The 15,729-nt window shown below is 43.8% G+C and overlaps 1 protein-coding gene across 1 annotated transcript; it reads left to right on the top strand.

Moving 5' to 3' along the window:
- Positions 1–809: 809 nt before the first annotated feature.
- Positions 810–8,071, top strand: LOC104028066 (uricase). Its single transcript, XM_009478987.2, has 8 exons — positions 810–865; positions 1,114–1,387; positions 2,172–2,288; positions 2,414–2,492; positions 5,589–5,775; positions 6,273–6,396; positions 6,823–6,906; positions 7,934–8,071. The coding sequence occupies exons 1-8, from the start codon at positions 810–812 to the stop codon at positions 8,069–8,071; spliced, it is 1,059 nt and encodes a 352-aa protein (XP_009477262.1).
- Positions 8,072–15,729: the final 7,658 nt, after the last annotated feature.

The following is a 15,729-nucleotide window of genomic DNA, read 5'->3' as shown; positions in this document are numbered from 1 at the left end:
GAAATCCTTGCAGCCTTCACAGGATTTTGTCTCCTTTCCAGCAGAGCCTCTCCGACACTGCAATAGATGTGTAAATCGGGTGTGTTTGACAGAAGCAGGATAACACTGAGTAGGGCTTAGCGCAAACAAAACCAATGATCCCGGAAAGCCAGGATTTTGGAGGTGCGGGTCAAGACCTGAATTTTGCTGCTCAGACTTGCTCCTGATCCCTTATGTGGGAGATCAGACCTGTAACGCAGTTGTGAGGAAACGCTTTCAACCAGCCCAGCTCGGTCTGACTTTTCTTCTTGCTCTCGGGAATTGCAACGTGCACAGAGGGGGTAACAAAACACACAACGTGCCAAGAACGTGACGGCTGTTTCCATTTTCTGTTTGGGACTTCTGCCTGCTTAGAAAGCAACCTGCCCACCCCTCATGGAAGAATTGCTTTGATACTCACCGCTTCCACTCGGCCTTGGAGCAGCAAGTCCCTGCGCAGGGACAGCCCTGGGGACGCCGAGCGCTCGCTGGGCTCTGCCTGCTAACGGGGGGCTCTGCCGTGCAGGATGCCGAGCGCGTTTTGCCAGCTTCTGCGCGAAAACGTAGAGGGCTCAGCGCCTCGCACACGTGGAGCCTGGCAGCGACGCTGAGAGCTGGGAGCCGGAGGAGTAGGAGGCGGTGAAAGTCTGTTCGTGGTGCCAGGGCAGACGAGGAGCCAGATCTAGAGAGGCGCAGCCCAACCTGGCAGAGCCGGCCCCGGTGGAGCGACTGCGGAGGGCGCGGGTGCGAAGGCCGCCTGCCCTCTGCACGGCTGTACCTCCGGTGACCGAATGCGCCGGGACACTCTGGCTTCAGAAAGAGATGGTGGAGGGGAGACTGCGCGAAGGTCTGCGTAGTCAGGACCAATCCATAGATGATGAACAAGAGAGACTAGTTCACTGTTACTCATGTTAAGTGATCTGCCCCCCATAAAATTTTAAAATTCTATCACAGCTGCTACTAAGGTTGTAATATCTTCCTAAAACATTTTTTTTTCTTTCCATCAGGACTGTGCAATTGATAATGGAAATATTTTCCTCACAGGTAACCACAGAAATAAAGGCCATACACATTGTTTGTGTTTCATTGACCGAGCGTAACTCAGGCTTCCGCCGAGTTCCTTTACAACTGTCGCGTATTTTCTCTGCAGATCAAGGATGTAGAAGTCCTCAACTGCGAATATGGCAAGAACACAATTAAATTCCTTCGCCTCCATAAAGAAGGGAAGAAGCACTGCGTTAAAGAAGTGGAAGTGTGCACGCATCTCCGGCTGACTTCTGCTCAGGAGTACCTGGCCGAAAACAACTCTCTTGTGATACCTACTGACACCATAAAGAATATTGTCCTCGTGTTGGCCAAAAAAAATGGGGTACTTTATATTTTTTAACTAGCCTTGCTGTTTCTAATGACTTCATTTGGAAGTGTTTGTTATACTAACATTTAATTTTCAAAATGCATCGAAAGAATCTCTCCCCCTGTCGGCATGTCAGATCAGCACTAAAGTCACCTTCAGTGATTTGGGAGAGAATTTTTCCTCCTTCAGTGCTTATCCTGCGGACTCCTCCTTAGTTTCCCAAAGCCTTTATTTCTCAAAGAGCTAGCTGTATTTTTTTGTAGACTTGTCATATAAGATCCATCTTTTTTTAAAATTTAATAGCACATAATACTGTATTATTCCCATATAGCACTATTAAACAGAAGGTGTCAAAGTATGTGAGACTTCTCTTAATTCTGCTAACTGTGCTCTTACCTCCCACAATTGCATCTACCATAATGACAATCTGTAGCGCAAATTCTCTGTCTCGGTAATGAAATCCCATCTTTAGCCTGTAAAGCTTAATCAGAATATTGCTGTGATTATTTCAGCATTATATCCTCAAAGCATAAGCCTTCTGTAGCAGTTTCTCTCAGTCCAAGGACTACAGCTCGTTATACCACAGAACGGGAGATTTTTGACATGACGCTGTAGCTGCTATTTGCAGCGTACGCTGCAAGCTCATCAAATGACTAGGCACAGTGCGCAAAACCAGAATTGAGAGAAATCTGTATTTTTAACAACACTGATCTTTCCCAAATATTTACAACAATCAGAACAATCTACTTTTGTACACGAGGTAATTGCTTCTTTCTAATAATACTGTCTGCTGTCTTAGATCTCAACTTTAGAACAATTTGCTATAGATATCTGCAACCACTTCATGACAACATTTTGCCAAGTGGCATACGTCAAAACCTACGTTCAAGAAGTACCATGGCAACGTCTACACGAGGTATCTAAAGCACTAATACATTCAGTTTGTTTATGCTGGAGCCATTTGTCACACTCTTAGTTCCTGTTTTTAAGTTAAGATGTTATTTGCTGCACTTTTACTTACACATCTGCTCTAAATTGCAGAATGGCGTTCCCCACATCCACTCGTTTATATGCGTTCCTGATGGGATCCGCTTTTGTGAAGCTGAGCAGTGCCGAAATGGTGAGAAAAGAATTTGCAACTTCCCCTACTTCTCTGTAAATATTTCCGCTGATGAGGGATGAAGGTGGCTTTAGAGACAGCAAAAGGTGTTACAGGGCTTACAGCACAGCCAAACCTCTCCAGACATCTAAAACAAAGAATATTTTTATGGTCTAATTTTGCACTCCTTGATCTGAGACATGGCTGAGGAACTAATGTAGCTCACGGTTGTACGTATATCCTAAACATATAGTGGTTACAACAGCACATACAACAGAACTGCTATATATTGTCACAGGATTTAATAGCCGTCCCAGAACGGTCTGCTCACTTTTTCACATTATACTATATTCTGCAGTCTCACTATTAACATTACCCTATGGAGAACAGATCATGAAACCACACTGCTGCTGGCCAGTTGCCTAGTTTGCAGTTATTTTCAAAACCTTGTCAGCACGCCTTGGTTTTATTTCTAAGAAAGATGCAATTTCATTGCTGCAAGTCAGGCTGGCTTGAACATCGTGAGAGCTCAGGTCTACGCGCAAACAATTTTTCACATGAAAATACTTCAGGGTGTGCTTACTATTTTTGCACACCGTGTGTAAACAAAGCACCGTTTGGCTTCACTAAGAGGACTGCGATACTTAAAAGACACAGGCTTTCAAGCTCAACTGTCTGTCTGTAAATTGACATTCCAAAGCGAGCGTAAAAATTCTCACTTCTTGCTATGACTCACAACAAGAGCGTAAGTTCAATCTCACCGAGTCGGTGTTTCATTTAAGCCATCTCTCAGACTACTGGGAACTGAGCTGAGACCGTTACATTATTTTGCACAGTGGATTTAGAGGTTTTAGGCATTAGTTTGGTATCTATTACTTTCCTAATGTAACTTAGAACTACTTCCCATCCTGCCCTCTCTCCCTGTTTTCCTAACGCATCAGTGTTAGGACCAGTAGCAAGACCAGTTTCACTGGCAAGACAGGATGCAAGTTCTGAAAGGCTCATTTCAGCATTGTCCCTGTGTTCCTGCTGAAAGCCAAGAGAGAGCCCGTGCAAGTCTCCAGGGCCTCTTGGCCTAATCTTTTTTAATGTTCCTAGTAATGTTAACTACTGCTGTATTTTTGGCAGCCTCAATAGTATCGAGGTTTCTGGAATATGTTCAGAAAGAAACCTGAATAAAAAAAAAAATTCAAGAAAAAGGGTTTATGCTTTCTTGAAAAGCTGCTGCTCTTAATGTACAGATTGAATTAAATTTTTCATCACCTTGAAAATTCAGTATGAAATGCTGCAATTTCAGGTTCTACACAAACAAAAAGCCTTTAAGGCTTACTGAAGGAACTGCCTTTCCTTCTTAGTCTTCCCTTCATGTAGCCCTTTAGCTATTTCTTTAGGATTCCCTGCCTAGGTGAACAATAATCAAAAAGATTTTCAAATCCCTTTTATTTTTCTTATAAGAGAACCTTCTCTTATCTTTAGCATCCTCCTATGCACCTATCAGCCAGACACAGAAATTTATTTCGCAGTTAATCCCATCTTTTAACACTTTTCTCATCATTAAAAGAAACCTAGTGAGGCTTAATAGAATTATAGGCTTATTTTTGCCATCGTATGGGCTGATAGAAGGCTCAGAGTGTTTTGGAAACTGAAAACATCATAAGTAACTTAACAGAGTCAACATTTGCCAACTGAAGACAGCACAAGCACAAAACATACTGAAAGCACAGCACGGGCTGTTCACCTCGAAACCTTTGCCTAGGCATTAGATTCTCCAGTGCAAGTTTGAGGTTAATTGCTACACAGCCAGCCAGTCAGCCAGCCTTTCACTAAATCAGTCATTGCAAGGAGCAATTTCAAACAAGGCTACGTATTTGAATATGAGAGAAATATATCTGCAGGTCCACTGATAGCATCTGCTTTACATTAATATTTGTGTAGTACAATCTTACACCCAAGCAATGAATTCATCAGGATCTGAACAAACCCCAGAATATCCTGTCCAAGAACAGTCTCCTCTTTAGATTTTTTTTTTTTTTAAAAAAAAAAAGCTTTAACAGTAAATAAGTAAATAACAGGGGGATGTAGCCAAAATGATAGATACACCTTTTTGGACTCTTTCAAAACCAATAATGAATGTAAACCAGAGAAGAAATAGATAAAATGCAGTTTTGCTAATTTCCAGTGACAGAGCAGTTCAAAAATCCCCAAACCTCTAAACAATCATGTCATTTAGAAATATCCGTCGCAGTGGACCACCACACTGACTACCTGTACAGGTTCTGGATAAGCCTGCATGTCATGAAGTTTCTCTTTTCTGTATCTGCTTTTTTGGCAGCTCTGGTCAGTGAAGTTTTTGGCTGTCAGTTTGGTGTGCTCTAAATGACTAACTGCTTGAAATTGTTTAGCTGCCATCCAAAAGGTTTGTCAGAAGAAAAAGTTCAGGACACAACCATTTGGTCTTTAGATGATGATAATCCACCCATGCCACAGTGATCTACACCAGCACATTTTATAAATAGTGGCTAAGAGCAAAACCAGTCAGTTTGAATCTGTGGGTGGCATCAGTATCAGTGCCAGTTCCTGCTTAATTAGCTGAACTGCAAGGATTTGCATTGACTCCTCGCTCTCTATTTCTTAGGGATGCAAAACTCACAACAGGCTGGGTATGGAAAGTGAATTTCTGACTGAGGCTCCAAGTCTTTGTACAGAGAGTTTCTACGTTGGTCTACATTGTTAGAAAAGGCTCACCTCACCTCTCCTCTACTCCACAGCCCCCTGAACTGAAACCAGTGAGAGACAAGCTGATGCATGTCCCAGCTCCAAGGAGATGAGATAAAGGGGGTCCTTACCTCTCCTTGACTGCAGGTCACTTGATGGGATTCTCTGCTTTCTAGATTGAGCTCCAATTTCAGTAGTTTCTGTCTTGTTTCTTACCTTTCCGCTAACATGAGTGTGCAGGAAGTAATTTTTAAAAGTAGCTAGGCTTGCAACAGAAGTGCACGAGTGAGTCCTGGAGAGACCGCTTCATGGCTCTGGAGCTGTCACTGCAGGCGTGCTCCAGAGGTTTCTTTCTCTCTGCCTGAAAAGGGGCTCATACTGTCTTGTATTTTTGGATCACAGGTCCTCTGGTTCTTTTTGCTGGAATTAAAGATCTGAAACTGATGAAAACAACACAGTCTGGATTCGAAGGCTTCTATAAGAATGAACACACCACGCTTCCTGAAAGGAAGGACAGGATTTTATGTGGAGAGCTCTTCTGCAAATGGTCATACGGCGAATGCAGAGATTTTGACTTTGATTGCATATGGTATACGTCAAATCAAATAATATTTATTACCTAATCTATGATCCCAAAGTCCCTCTATATGATACAGCAGGTGTGAGGGCCAGATCCGTAGGTCCTGTGCACCAGCCACGTTCACAGATGTCAGTGGCAGTGCCGAGGCCAGCCCTTGGTACCGGGGCGAGAGGCATGCCTTGGCGGGTGCTCCTCTCTCTGATGGTGCATCAATGGACAGTATTTACGTGGACAGTTCAGTGTTCAGTACAGAATACTTTAGGAAAACAAACTAACAACTAATTCGTTAAATACTTTTAGCAAAATACCTATTTGTGAAGTATAGAGCTGGGGGAGGAGGAATTTGGAGGTGACAGGACAAAGAAATTGTTCTTTCATGAAATCCCATGTGCTACGTATTTGTCAGAAAAGACAGAGAAAATTAAAAAAAACCCCACAGTAAAACATTATGGATCTAGACAGAGACAGCTGATACAAGGTTTTGTAAGAACCTGCTTTACCTCTAGGAACAAAATCCGTGAATGTATCCTTGAAGCCTTTTCTGGGCCACCTGACTGTGGGGAATATTCACCCTCTTACCAGAAGACTGTCAACTCTATCCAGATGCTCATCCTTTCCAAAGTGTCACAGGTATCTTCTTTTCTCCTGTCAATGTTTTACTTAAACAATAATGAATGTTAATCAGACCACTGAGAAGACCAAAATGAGCCCATTATTTCCTCTGGCAGTTCTAAGTAAGACTGGAGACCCTTTGGTGGTACAGCTAGACGGTCTGGAAAAAATATGAACACACTGAGAAGTTCATAGGCTGCTCCCTGGCTGTGAACATAATGGGGGAGAATATCAGTCAGTGCTTGGCAGGACATGAGTAAAAGTGAAATGGGTGCTACAACATTGTCTCCACATTCAGTAGATTGCGTTTTATCATCTGTACACATGGGGGGGGGGGGGGTGGGGAGGTTGCATTGCTTCTCTTTCCAGTGAGTGGAAAGGTTGCCAGCCTGTTGGCTGAGAAAGTGCCCTAATTCATTGTCTCATCCGTTTTCATGGTTTCAGGTACAGGTCATAGAAGTCATCTTGAACAACACTTTCTATGAGGTTATAGACATGAAGAAGCTAGGCGTGACCAATGACAAAGAAGTAAGTAAATGCTCCAAACCCAGCTTGCCTGGATTCTTTAGAAATACTTGGCCTCAAAGCATAGCAGCAGTTCTGCACAGAATAGAGTTAAAGGGAGAAAACTTTCTCCCCCAGCCCCAGTGAAAGCTCCAACTTACCTCTAAAAGAGATTTACACTGATTACAGAAGAAGGATAACTGCCACCGCCTTCTGTTGTTGATAAAAGCTAAAGCAGCACAGTGGAACACTTCGGAGATCAAAGGGATCTATAACAGAGACTGCCTCTGAAAAATCATTCCCGTTTTCTCCACTGAATTTGACTTTTAGTGATAATGTCAACCTCTGCAGTTTTAACCAAGCAGAATGTGTCACGGCATCCTTTCACACAGCCAGGTAGTGTGAAACCCTAGCCCACTACGGCTCTTCTTTCTGCTCCGCTGGCAGCACCAGTGAGGCCAGGGAGCATCCTTGGTGCAGTGGGGTTACAAGCGGGTTAGCTAGGCCACAGGCTAACTCTAGGTGACAGAAGACCAGCACTCGAAGGGAGCAGCGAAGGGATGTTTCTGTAGCCATCAGGAGCCAAAGCAGACTGGTCCAACAGTGGACAAGGTATAAGCCTGGGATGAGGCAGAGGGTGAGAGATGTAGGGGATGAGATATATCTGCTCCTCCCTCCACGGCTGCTCTAGCTGACAGCCAGGTCCAGCTGAAAGTCTGTTACGTTATCCTCACGTGACAGAGAGAAACTGGGTTATTCCATTTTGCATCAATGGTCTACAGTGTGTTTATACTCTAGTCTCCCTCCCTGACTCTTGTGATTCTGCTGCCCTCCTGTCCTACCCTTGCATTCTTTCAGGTGGACATTATAGATCCACTTTCACTTGAGAAAACAGCAAAATCTACCATTGATATTCATAAGGGAAGGGAAGGGAAGGGAAGGGCCTGGGCATGATTTTGAGAGGAGGTGAAGAGCTGCAGTTTCTGCTGTGACGGCGGTGGCACATCCCTGTCTCGGAAATGACCTCTGTGTTTGTGCTCATCCCCCTCAGGTTCTGGTTCCAGTGGAAACTCCCTATGGCTTCTGTACTTGCACACTTGGCAGGAAGAAGTTCTTAGAAGTACAAGGCCACATGCTAAAAGATGAGAGGCAAAGTCAGTTTGGACTGGCAGCTGCCCAGGGAAACTAAACCTCTTGGCTGCACTCACACCTTCCTGGTAACAGTATGGCTTTCCTGTCAACGTATACTCCTTACCGGCCTCTTCCATTGCTGACTACTTTTCTCTCTATGAACTCCTGAGGTTGGGACTTCTGAAGGACCCTCAGGAATTCAGAAACCAAAGTCTGTCCCTGAATCTCAGTGTGATCTGCAGATTGAAATCCCCTACGCGCTTTTGAAAATCCCAGCTGGAACCATTACAGTCAATTAATTTTTAAACTAGCTATTCCCAGAACTCTTAATGAAACAATTAATTCGATAATATCTGTAACATGCCTTTGACACGTAAAATCAGCAGCTCTGTATATTCTATTTATTAATGTTCCTTCAGTAAAACGAATATACAGGCACGAGACCAGATGTTTCATTGACGGAACCTGTCATGACCCCTTGATGCCACGCTGATCTACAGAGCTGAGGTTCTGACCCAGTAACTGAACAGGGAATCACTCAGACACCGATTTCTTTGTGAAGGAAATGAAAAAGAAAAAAAAAAAAAAAAAAAAAAGGGTATCTATTATATCTCTTTTGTGGTGTGAATAGTTACAGCTGTTGACTAATTTCTCTGCATGTACTCTGACTGCATGGCTGCTGCTGCTACTCGTCAGACTATACAGTCACTATATAACTACTTTTATATTAATCGCTGAGGGTTTTGGGCTATCTCTGTAAGTTTAATAAAATAGTTTTCTTTAGTCTAATAATCTCGTGATGACTTCTGAGCAGTCAGGAGTCAACCTAAGTAACCCTATTACTTTTGGGAGGGGCAGGGAGAAAGCTAGACAGACAGACAGACAGCGTGTTTCTTAACTTCAGTTACCCCAGGTGATAGCTTTGAACACAGAGATAAAACTGTACAACAATTCTCATCTCATAAACCGCGGCTACCACATTTGCAACAGAAATCCTGCTCAACTTCCGACAACTTCTGACCACTGTGCTCATTTTCTCCGGGTGTCATTTTCACAGACTCCATGAGACAGAGTGCAAATCCCATGGGAAGTGCCCAGAGGTACTTCTGAAAACTGCAGTTCGGTTGCCATTGTGCCTTCCCAATACAGGCAGACCTGCAGCATTCCTCTGGGTACAATCATTACATTCATAGGCACCCAAAATGAGGAACATGTCCAGCACCGTGCGACATTTTGAGGTGCTTTGTAAGCTAGGACCTTGCCTTGGTGAGCAGGACGCAACAGATGCAAAGGGAAGACGCTTTTCACAAGCCTGAGATATCTCCTGAAAAACAACAGGACAAATGATACCGCAGAGTCAATCTGTCCCAGATATGCTGTTCTCCGGTCACTAGCCAATTCGGAAAGTTTTATTTACAACACTTTTAGCTTTCGCTGGGGACGTTCTTTCTTACCTTGTTAGACTGTGTTGTATTGTACTTGTGGGCTTATGTCTTGCTATTTCTGCTACTTTTAGGTGCTTGTAATTTATTAATGTATCTTTTAAGGGCAAATAAAGAGCAACATCAAAAAACAAACTAGTATTTGACTGTTTACCAAATAAGAAATGAAACCATTTACTGCTTATATATAAATGCAAACACTGTAAGTAAAAGGAGTATGTTTTAGTTCAGTCAATTTTACCTCGAAAAGCGACCAGTCTCGTTCCAAATGACAGTTCACTGCCAATTGTTAAAACCAGATGAAAAAGGATCTTACTGAACAGTTCAATATTTACCTCTTTCTAAACAAGGCAGATCTTCACAACCCGCTTCCTTTCTACCCTATGAGAAATTTACTGCATTAGGCGGAGGGTTCCTATTGTTACTACTTGCGCTTCATTTGTGGGCCTGTAAGGTAGCACAGGACTAACCTTCACGGCAGAATGAGAGCACGAAGCAGCAACCAGTTGTTCATTTAGACTTTCCTGTGGCAACAAGAGCACATGTACACTCATGCAATGTGGCTTCTGTAAACCTCCACAGACATGCAGACATTCAGCAAGTCTTCAAAGGCATCTCGGCACAGCTGAATCCAGCACTGCAAACCTGAGTCACTTACGTGGGCAGACTACTTCTAAAGAAAGTACTTAGGCAATCGGAAGAAGCCCAAATTTTCCGTACGGCAATTAGATTCAGATAACAATGGCATAAATCATTCTGGAAAATGGGACTTAGCCAGACTTACTTGGGCCTGAAACCTGACCAAATTCCCATTGGTTTAATTAGATTCAGTCTCCACAGTGGACTTGCATTATTTTAATTGAGACAGATTTTTATTTTCCAGTTCCTGTCCTGAGGAGCTATTCAAGTTGCTTAGTGTGTTTTACTCGGAGGCAGCTGTGATGCTTGGCTGATGAAATCACACTTGATGAAAATGAGCAGCAGCTAGCAGATCACAAAATGGCTATTTAAAATACATCTTGCTGATAACACAGACCTCGTTGGTCCTGGGCTATATCCCAGTAGTTTATAGGGTCTGGAGCCTCCTACCGAGGAACAGAGTATTTCAAGTGCACAAGCATCTTACTATCATTTTAGCATCCGATTCTTTCACATCCTGTTTCTGTTCAACTCTGATAGCTGCCCAGGACAGTCCAACCGCAATCCTCCTCAGCTGCTGATCACGCTCTACACGCAACCAACGTCACACAGATAAAATGCGCTAGCTAAACGCATTAGGCAGTATCTAAAACATAGATGAAACGTCACCTTCGGGGTCTGTACAAGTGATCTGTCTTCACTGGCTGTATTATTCTATATATATTCAGGCTACCTGCTTCCCAACATACGTTTAAAGCTGTCAGTTTTTATTAACGATTACAGCTACATTTTTTCTTCTTTAAAGTTGTCTTTTTTTTTTTTTTTTAAATTCTTCCTTTTATCAGGAGTACAGAACCCTGATTCTAAGTTGAACAGAGCTGACTTAAAGTGACCAAAAAAACCCTTTCTAGCAAGAAATCTCAATATAAATACTTTCAAAGTTAGAATCCTGCTATTTGTGTACATACAACAGCCAACCATCTTCTTCCTGAAGTGCACAGCTGTATCTAGAAAGGAAATGTTAAATGTCTCCAGTTATAAGATCAAAAATGTCAACTCACATCTCAGCTATAATTAGGCTATAAACTGTTTTGTGATTCTGAGATTGAACCTTACCATTCATAGCGGACTGAGAAAGAAAAGACACACATATGTACCTGAGTGCATGCACGCACACCTGGTCCCACATGTGTATGTATACCTATATATATATAAAAATATATGTATAAATGGCACTTACTAGATCAGCTGGTGTATGACTGATCTATGGCAACCAAATAAGAATCAACATGATCTGGGGTTAGCTGTTACATAGTTTTACTACAGACTTGCAAGCTCTCAGCTGCATTGAGTTGAAGCCTGCCATGTTGCCTTCAAGATCCAGCCCAAACCCCAGGGCAGGACAGCAGTTCACCTCTGCCAGGCTCACAAAAAACGAGTGGTGGAGAGAACCAGGAAGGGGGCACACACCCTATCGCTGCCTGCCAGAGAGAGCTGGAGGAGTACTTCCCGGACCTGGGGGGCAGAAGCAAAGGTACTCATTCGGTCCTCCTAGCTGACCATAGCAGGTCAGGTATTGCTGCAAGTAAATGCTTGCCTGTGGGGACAGGCATTTGTAGCCCAGGTCCTGATGAGTGGAGGTGCACAGCGGGGCCAGCCTGGAATGGGAACATACGGTAACAGAGGCAAGAGGTACTAGAAGATAAGCAGGAAAGATGGGGGGAGGAAAGAGGAGGGAGAAATACAGTGGTAGTAAAATACACCAGACAAATCAGAAAATAAAAAAATCAGCAAGGACAAGTACCTCCTCCTATCTGGTTACTTCAGAGCTGAAAACACAAACCCAAACCAAACAATATTGGAGGGACACAAAACTAAAAAAGAAGGGGGTACAGAAACCTTTGGTGCAGAGGGACATGTAACAGCAGAAACCAGAGCGCCCGAGTACTGCAAAGGGCTTGTGCCACCTCTCAAGAGTGGCATTAGGCATGAATTCCCACATTAACATCTACAGCTGACTGGAAAAGACAAGAGCTCAAGTTTTAATGGCCTTATAGTCCTGCAACGTTTCCAAATCTTCTAGATTACACATATTTCCAGGTAGAGAAGCCCAGGCAAACCGGCATATGGTATTTATACAGAAGGGAGGAGGGAGTAGAAGAGGAGTATCCTTGCGAAACAGGGCTGCTACGCCCAGGCACACACCCGCTTCCACACTTCTCCCTGTGGCTTGGCCACCAGCTGGGAAACAAACACAGCTACAAGTTCCTTACTCTTTACTTCCTTCCTCCTGTTGCAATCCACCAGTACAAGACAAAGCAATGTTACTCTTGAATCAGAGATTGGTGGAAAAGATGAGCCTTCGCTCCCTTGTTTGGTATGATTTAGCTGCTGCAAAGCCGGGGCATCCTCAACCATAGCAAGTACTGCAGAGTGCTTATCGAGGGGCAGCTGGATTATAGCAATCATCTGAAAAGGGGAAGAGAACATCTTGAGATCTCAAGTGCAAGCCTGCCAATGCCCAGACATTTGTTGTTGCCTTATCAGCAGATCAGCTGATGATACAGCGGTTATGACTGCTGACTTTTCCTTTAACAAAGATGCTCACGAGTGCAGCATATAAATACAACAGTGGTCTCCACTACTCACCAGCAGCCTTCAGTAGCAACAAAACTCTCACGTGGAGACCAAGGGCCACTGACAGTCTTCATGGTGCTCCCCTTGGGCTCTCCAGATGTTTGAGGTTACAGTTGCATTCCGCAAATTTACAGAATCTACCAGCTAATGTTATTCTGGGAGTAAGTTGAATACACATCTGGGATCCAAAGGAACATCACTAAATCAAACAATTCCCTAATTATAGGGGCTAAGCAAAAAAAGAATTTAACGACCTTCTTACATTATCATATTCAAAAGAACACAGCCTTTCCCAACAGGAATGGCAGCTACTTATTAAATCAGTCTGCCCATTATTCCAATGGAGACTGCCCTTGCAGGCTGCCTGTGGGCTAATGACAGCCACTGCCCGCTGCACCTCCCCGGGGGAAGCCGCTGTCAGAACTGAGCAACGCGGAGGTGAAGGTGTATGGAGGCCTTCGGTGTGATGGAACGGGACGCGGATGGGCTCTCCCAGCTGACATCCCCAAGCACCAAGTCCTCTCGTTCTCTGTCAGATGAAGCAGAAGCCAAGCCACTGCCTGTGTGAATCGTCCCTGAGGTGCAGGTGAGACAGCAGAGCAGACCCTTCTCCATGCCGCTCCACTCATCCTGCTGCCTACTGAGCCTGTGACGGTTGCGCTGTTCACGTGCACATTTACAGCCAATTAATTTCCCACATGACTTTAGGGCTAAAACCCATTCCTGGAGGGGAAGGAACTGCTGTTCTGACTTGGAAGTAAAGAACCAGAACAAAGTGAGATGATGTTTTTCTGGTCCCGCTCAGACTCAACCTTCAAATTTTGGACAGTACTGCCTTTAAAAAAGAAAGAGAAATAAATTTGTAGCTTCCCCCAGACTCACAGAAGGTAAGACCCTCTGCTTTTCAAATAACTGTGATGGTAACTTAGGTGTGACAGTGGAAAGAGGAGTGTTGAAGATAACAGACCAACTAAATGCTGATTTTTAAAAAGAGGAAGAGGTAAAGCACTTGGAATTTGAACATGTGGAAAAAAGCAGTGAAAAGAGAGGAGTTCATTTAGCAAGTAATCACTGACAGCGGGGGCCTAATGTGACATTTTGCCCAGGCCGTTTCTAGCCAGGAGTGATGCACGGGTGGCTACTCCCTTCGCTACAGCTGCCAAGTCTTGTCCTATAATTAAAGAGCAGAGAATTTTCTACAAATCAATAAAACGCAGCACACTAGAACAAACTGTTTTAAAGGGAATAATAACACACAGGGATGGGAGATACCAGCAAGCAGACAGAACAATTTTCTCTAGGTTGAGAAAGCGACCTTGGTGGACAGCCACAGCCTCTGTACTTTGCCGACAGTTGCCTTATATGTGCTTTATGTGTGGTACCTGGCACTGGCACTGTATTTGGATGCAAAGAGAACGTGTGTATCTACAGCTTGAGAGGAGAGCGAACGCCAGAGCTGATGAACAATACCAATATACATTTCACAACCATCATACCAAAAAAGGAATACTGTAATGCTTCCAAACCATTTTTGAAAGTGCTAGGAAAGATTCTGATAGATGTGCACTAGTGGTATCATGGAAAGGGTGAGAGGAGGGACAGGGAGGAGGGTGGAGAGGGAACAGGAGGACCTTGGCTGCAGCACGTCTCTCTGCTCTTGTGCTGACCAGCAGCAGGGCAGGGGAGCCGACTGCTAGTTTTGCTCCTTAAAGCTGCCTCTAGGAGAAGGAGGCGGCTCTCTAAATTGCTGTTTTGGTGTGAAAGCAAGGAGCCCTGCAGCACTGAGACCATCGTCACTCTCACACCCGGCATCAGCTGAGCAGTTGGACACCTGGCAGCTTAACCACCACCCAAAGCACAGGGAGGGCTTTTAAGGCAGAGGGACTCTCCTAGCTGCTGGCACATTAAGGGCACGTTATAAACTGGATTCCTGCATAGCTCTGCGACGCTCAGAACTGCAGTATTGACATGGTATCCAGTCATGCCCATCCGTCGCTTCCTCATCTCAACAGCAGCTGTGTTTTCTGCAAGAGGAATGGCAGCTAAAAATAATCTGGCTTTGACTTCCTCTTTCAAACCCTCCAGTCTCTTTTTAAAAGATTTTTTGTTCTCCCAGAAACAGCAAGGAGAACGTAACAAACAAAAACCAGAACGGTCACCTGCACAAAGAGAACAGCAGCATTAGCAAGCTCAGATAACAGGAGGAAACTACAATAAAGATCAGGGACAGTAAAAAGAAATTGTTACAGTTCTGAGTAACATCCTCCAAATGCCCTTTCGGACTTGCAGCGAGCTTTCTGTGAGGCCTCTACTCGAACGAACCAGCTAGTGGTGCTGATCAAAAGGGGAATACAATCTGGACGTTTCTGAATGCAATTCATTTGCTCATTAAAACACATTAAAAGAAAGCCCAGTGCTCAGTAATCACCAAATGAGCTCTCATGGCTGTACAGTGGAGATTTTTACTCCTTGATGGAATAAATATGTTTGTTTTACTTCTAATTCTGTGTCATTCATAGATCTACAAAATGAGTCAATCCCACACCAAACATACAAACAGAGAAAAAGAGAACGTTCAATTCATCCTTCAGTAACATAGCACTATATATTCTACTCCAACAATAATTCTATAAATACAGGGCTGGTAGGCATCTCCGGACTGCTACAGGCAGCTACTTCACATAATCCTTTTCATAAACATATCTACTTCTCTATTAAAATATTTAGGAGTTTCATGTATAACTTTTCAATGGCACCCTGTAATTAGCCTGATACAGACTGCACCTGAAAACTCCCCAAGGCAGGGACGATGCTCTCTATTTGAATCTAGTCTTCCAGAAGCTCCCTACTCCCAGGAGGTATCTCTGGACACTACCAAACTATAAATAAAATCATAAGCAGAATTCAGACTGTGATTTACAAACCTGCTGCTAACAGACCAATACCTGAAGTGAGCACAGCACAAGGGACAGAAAAGAGAAATGGTGAATACATCCCT

Source organism: Pelecanus crispus, chromosome 5 (assembly GCF_030463565.1).
Source record: "Pelecanus crispus isolate bPelCri1 chromosome 5, bPelCri1.pri, whole genome shotgun sequence".
Taxonomy (NCBI): domain Eukaryota; kingdom Metazoa; phylum Chordata; class Aves; order Pelecaniformes; family Pelecanidae; genus Pelecanus; species Pelecanus crispus.
Note: the sequence above shows the minus strand (reverse complement) of the source record. Positions and strands in the feature narration are given on the sequence as shown.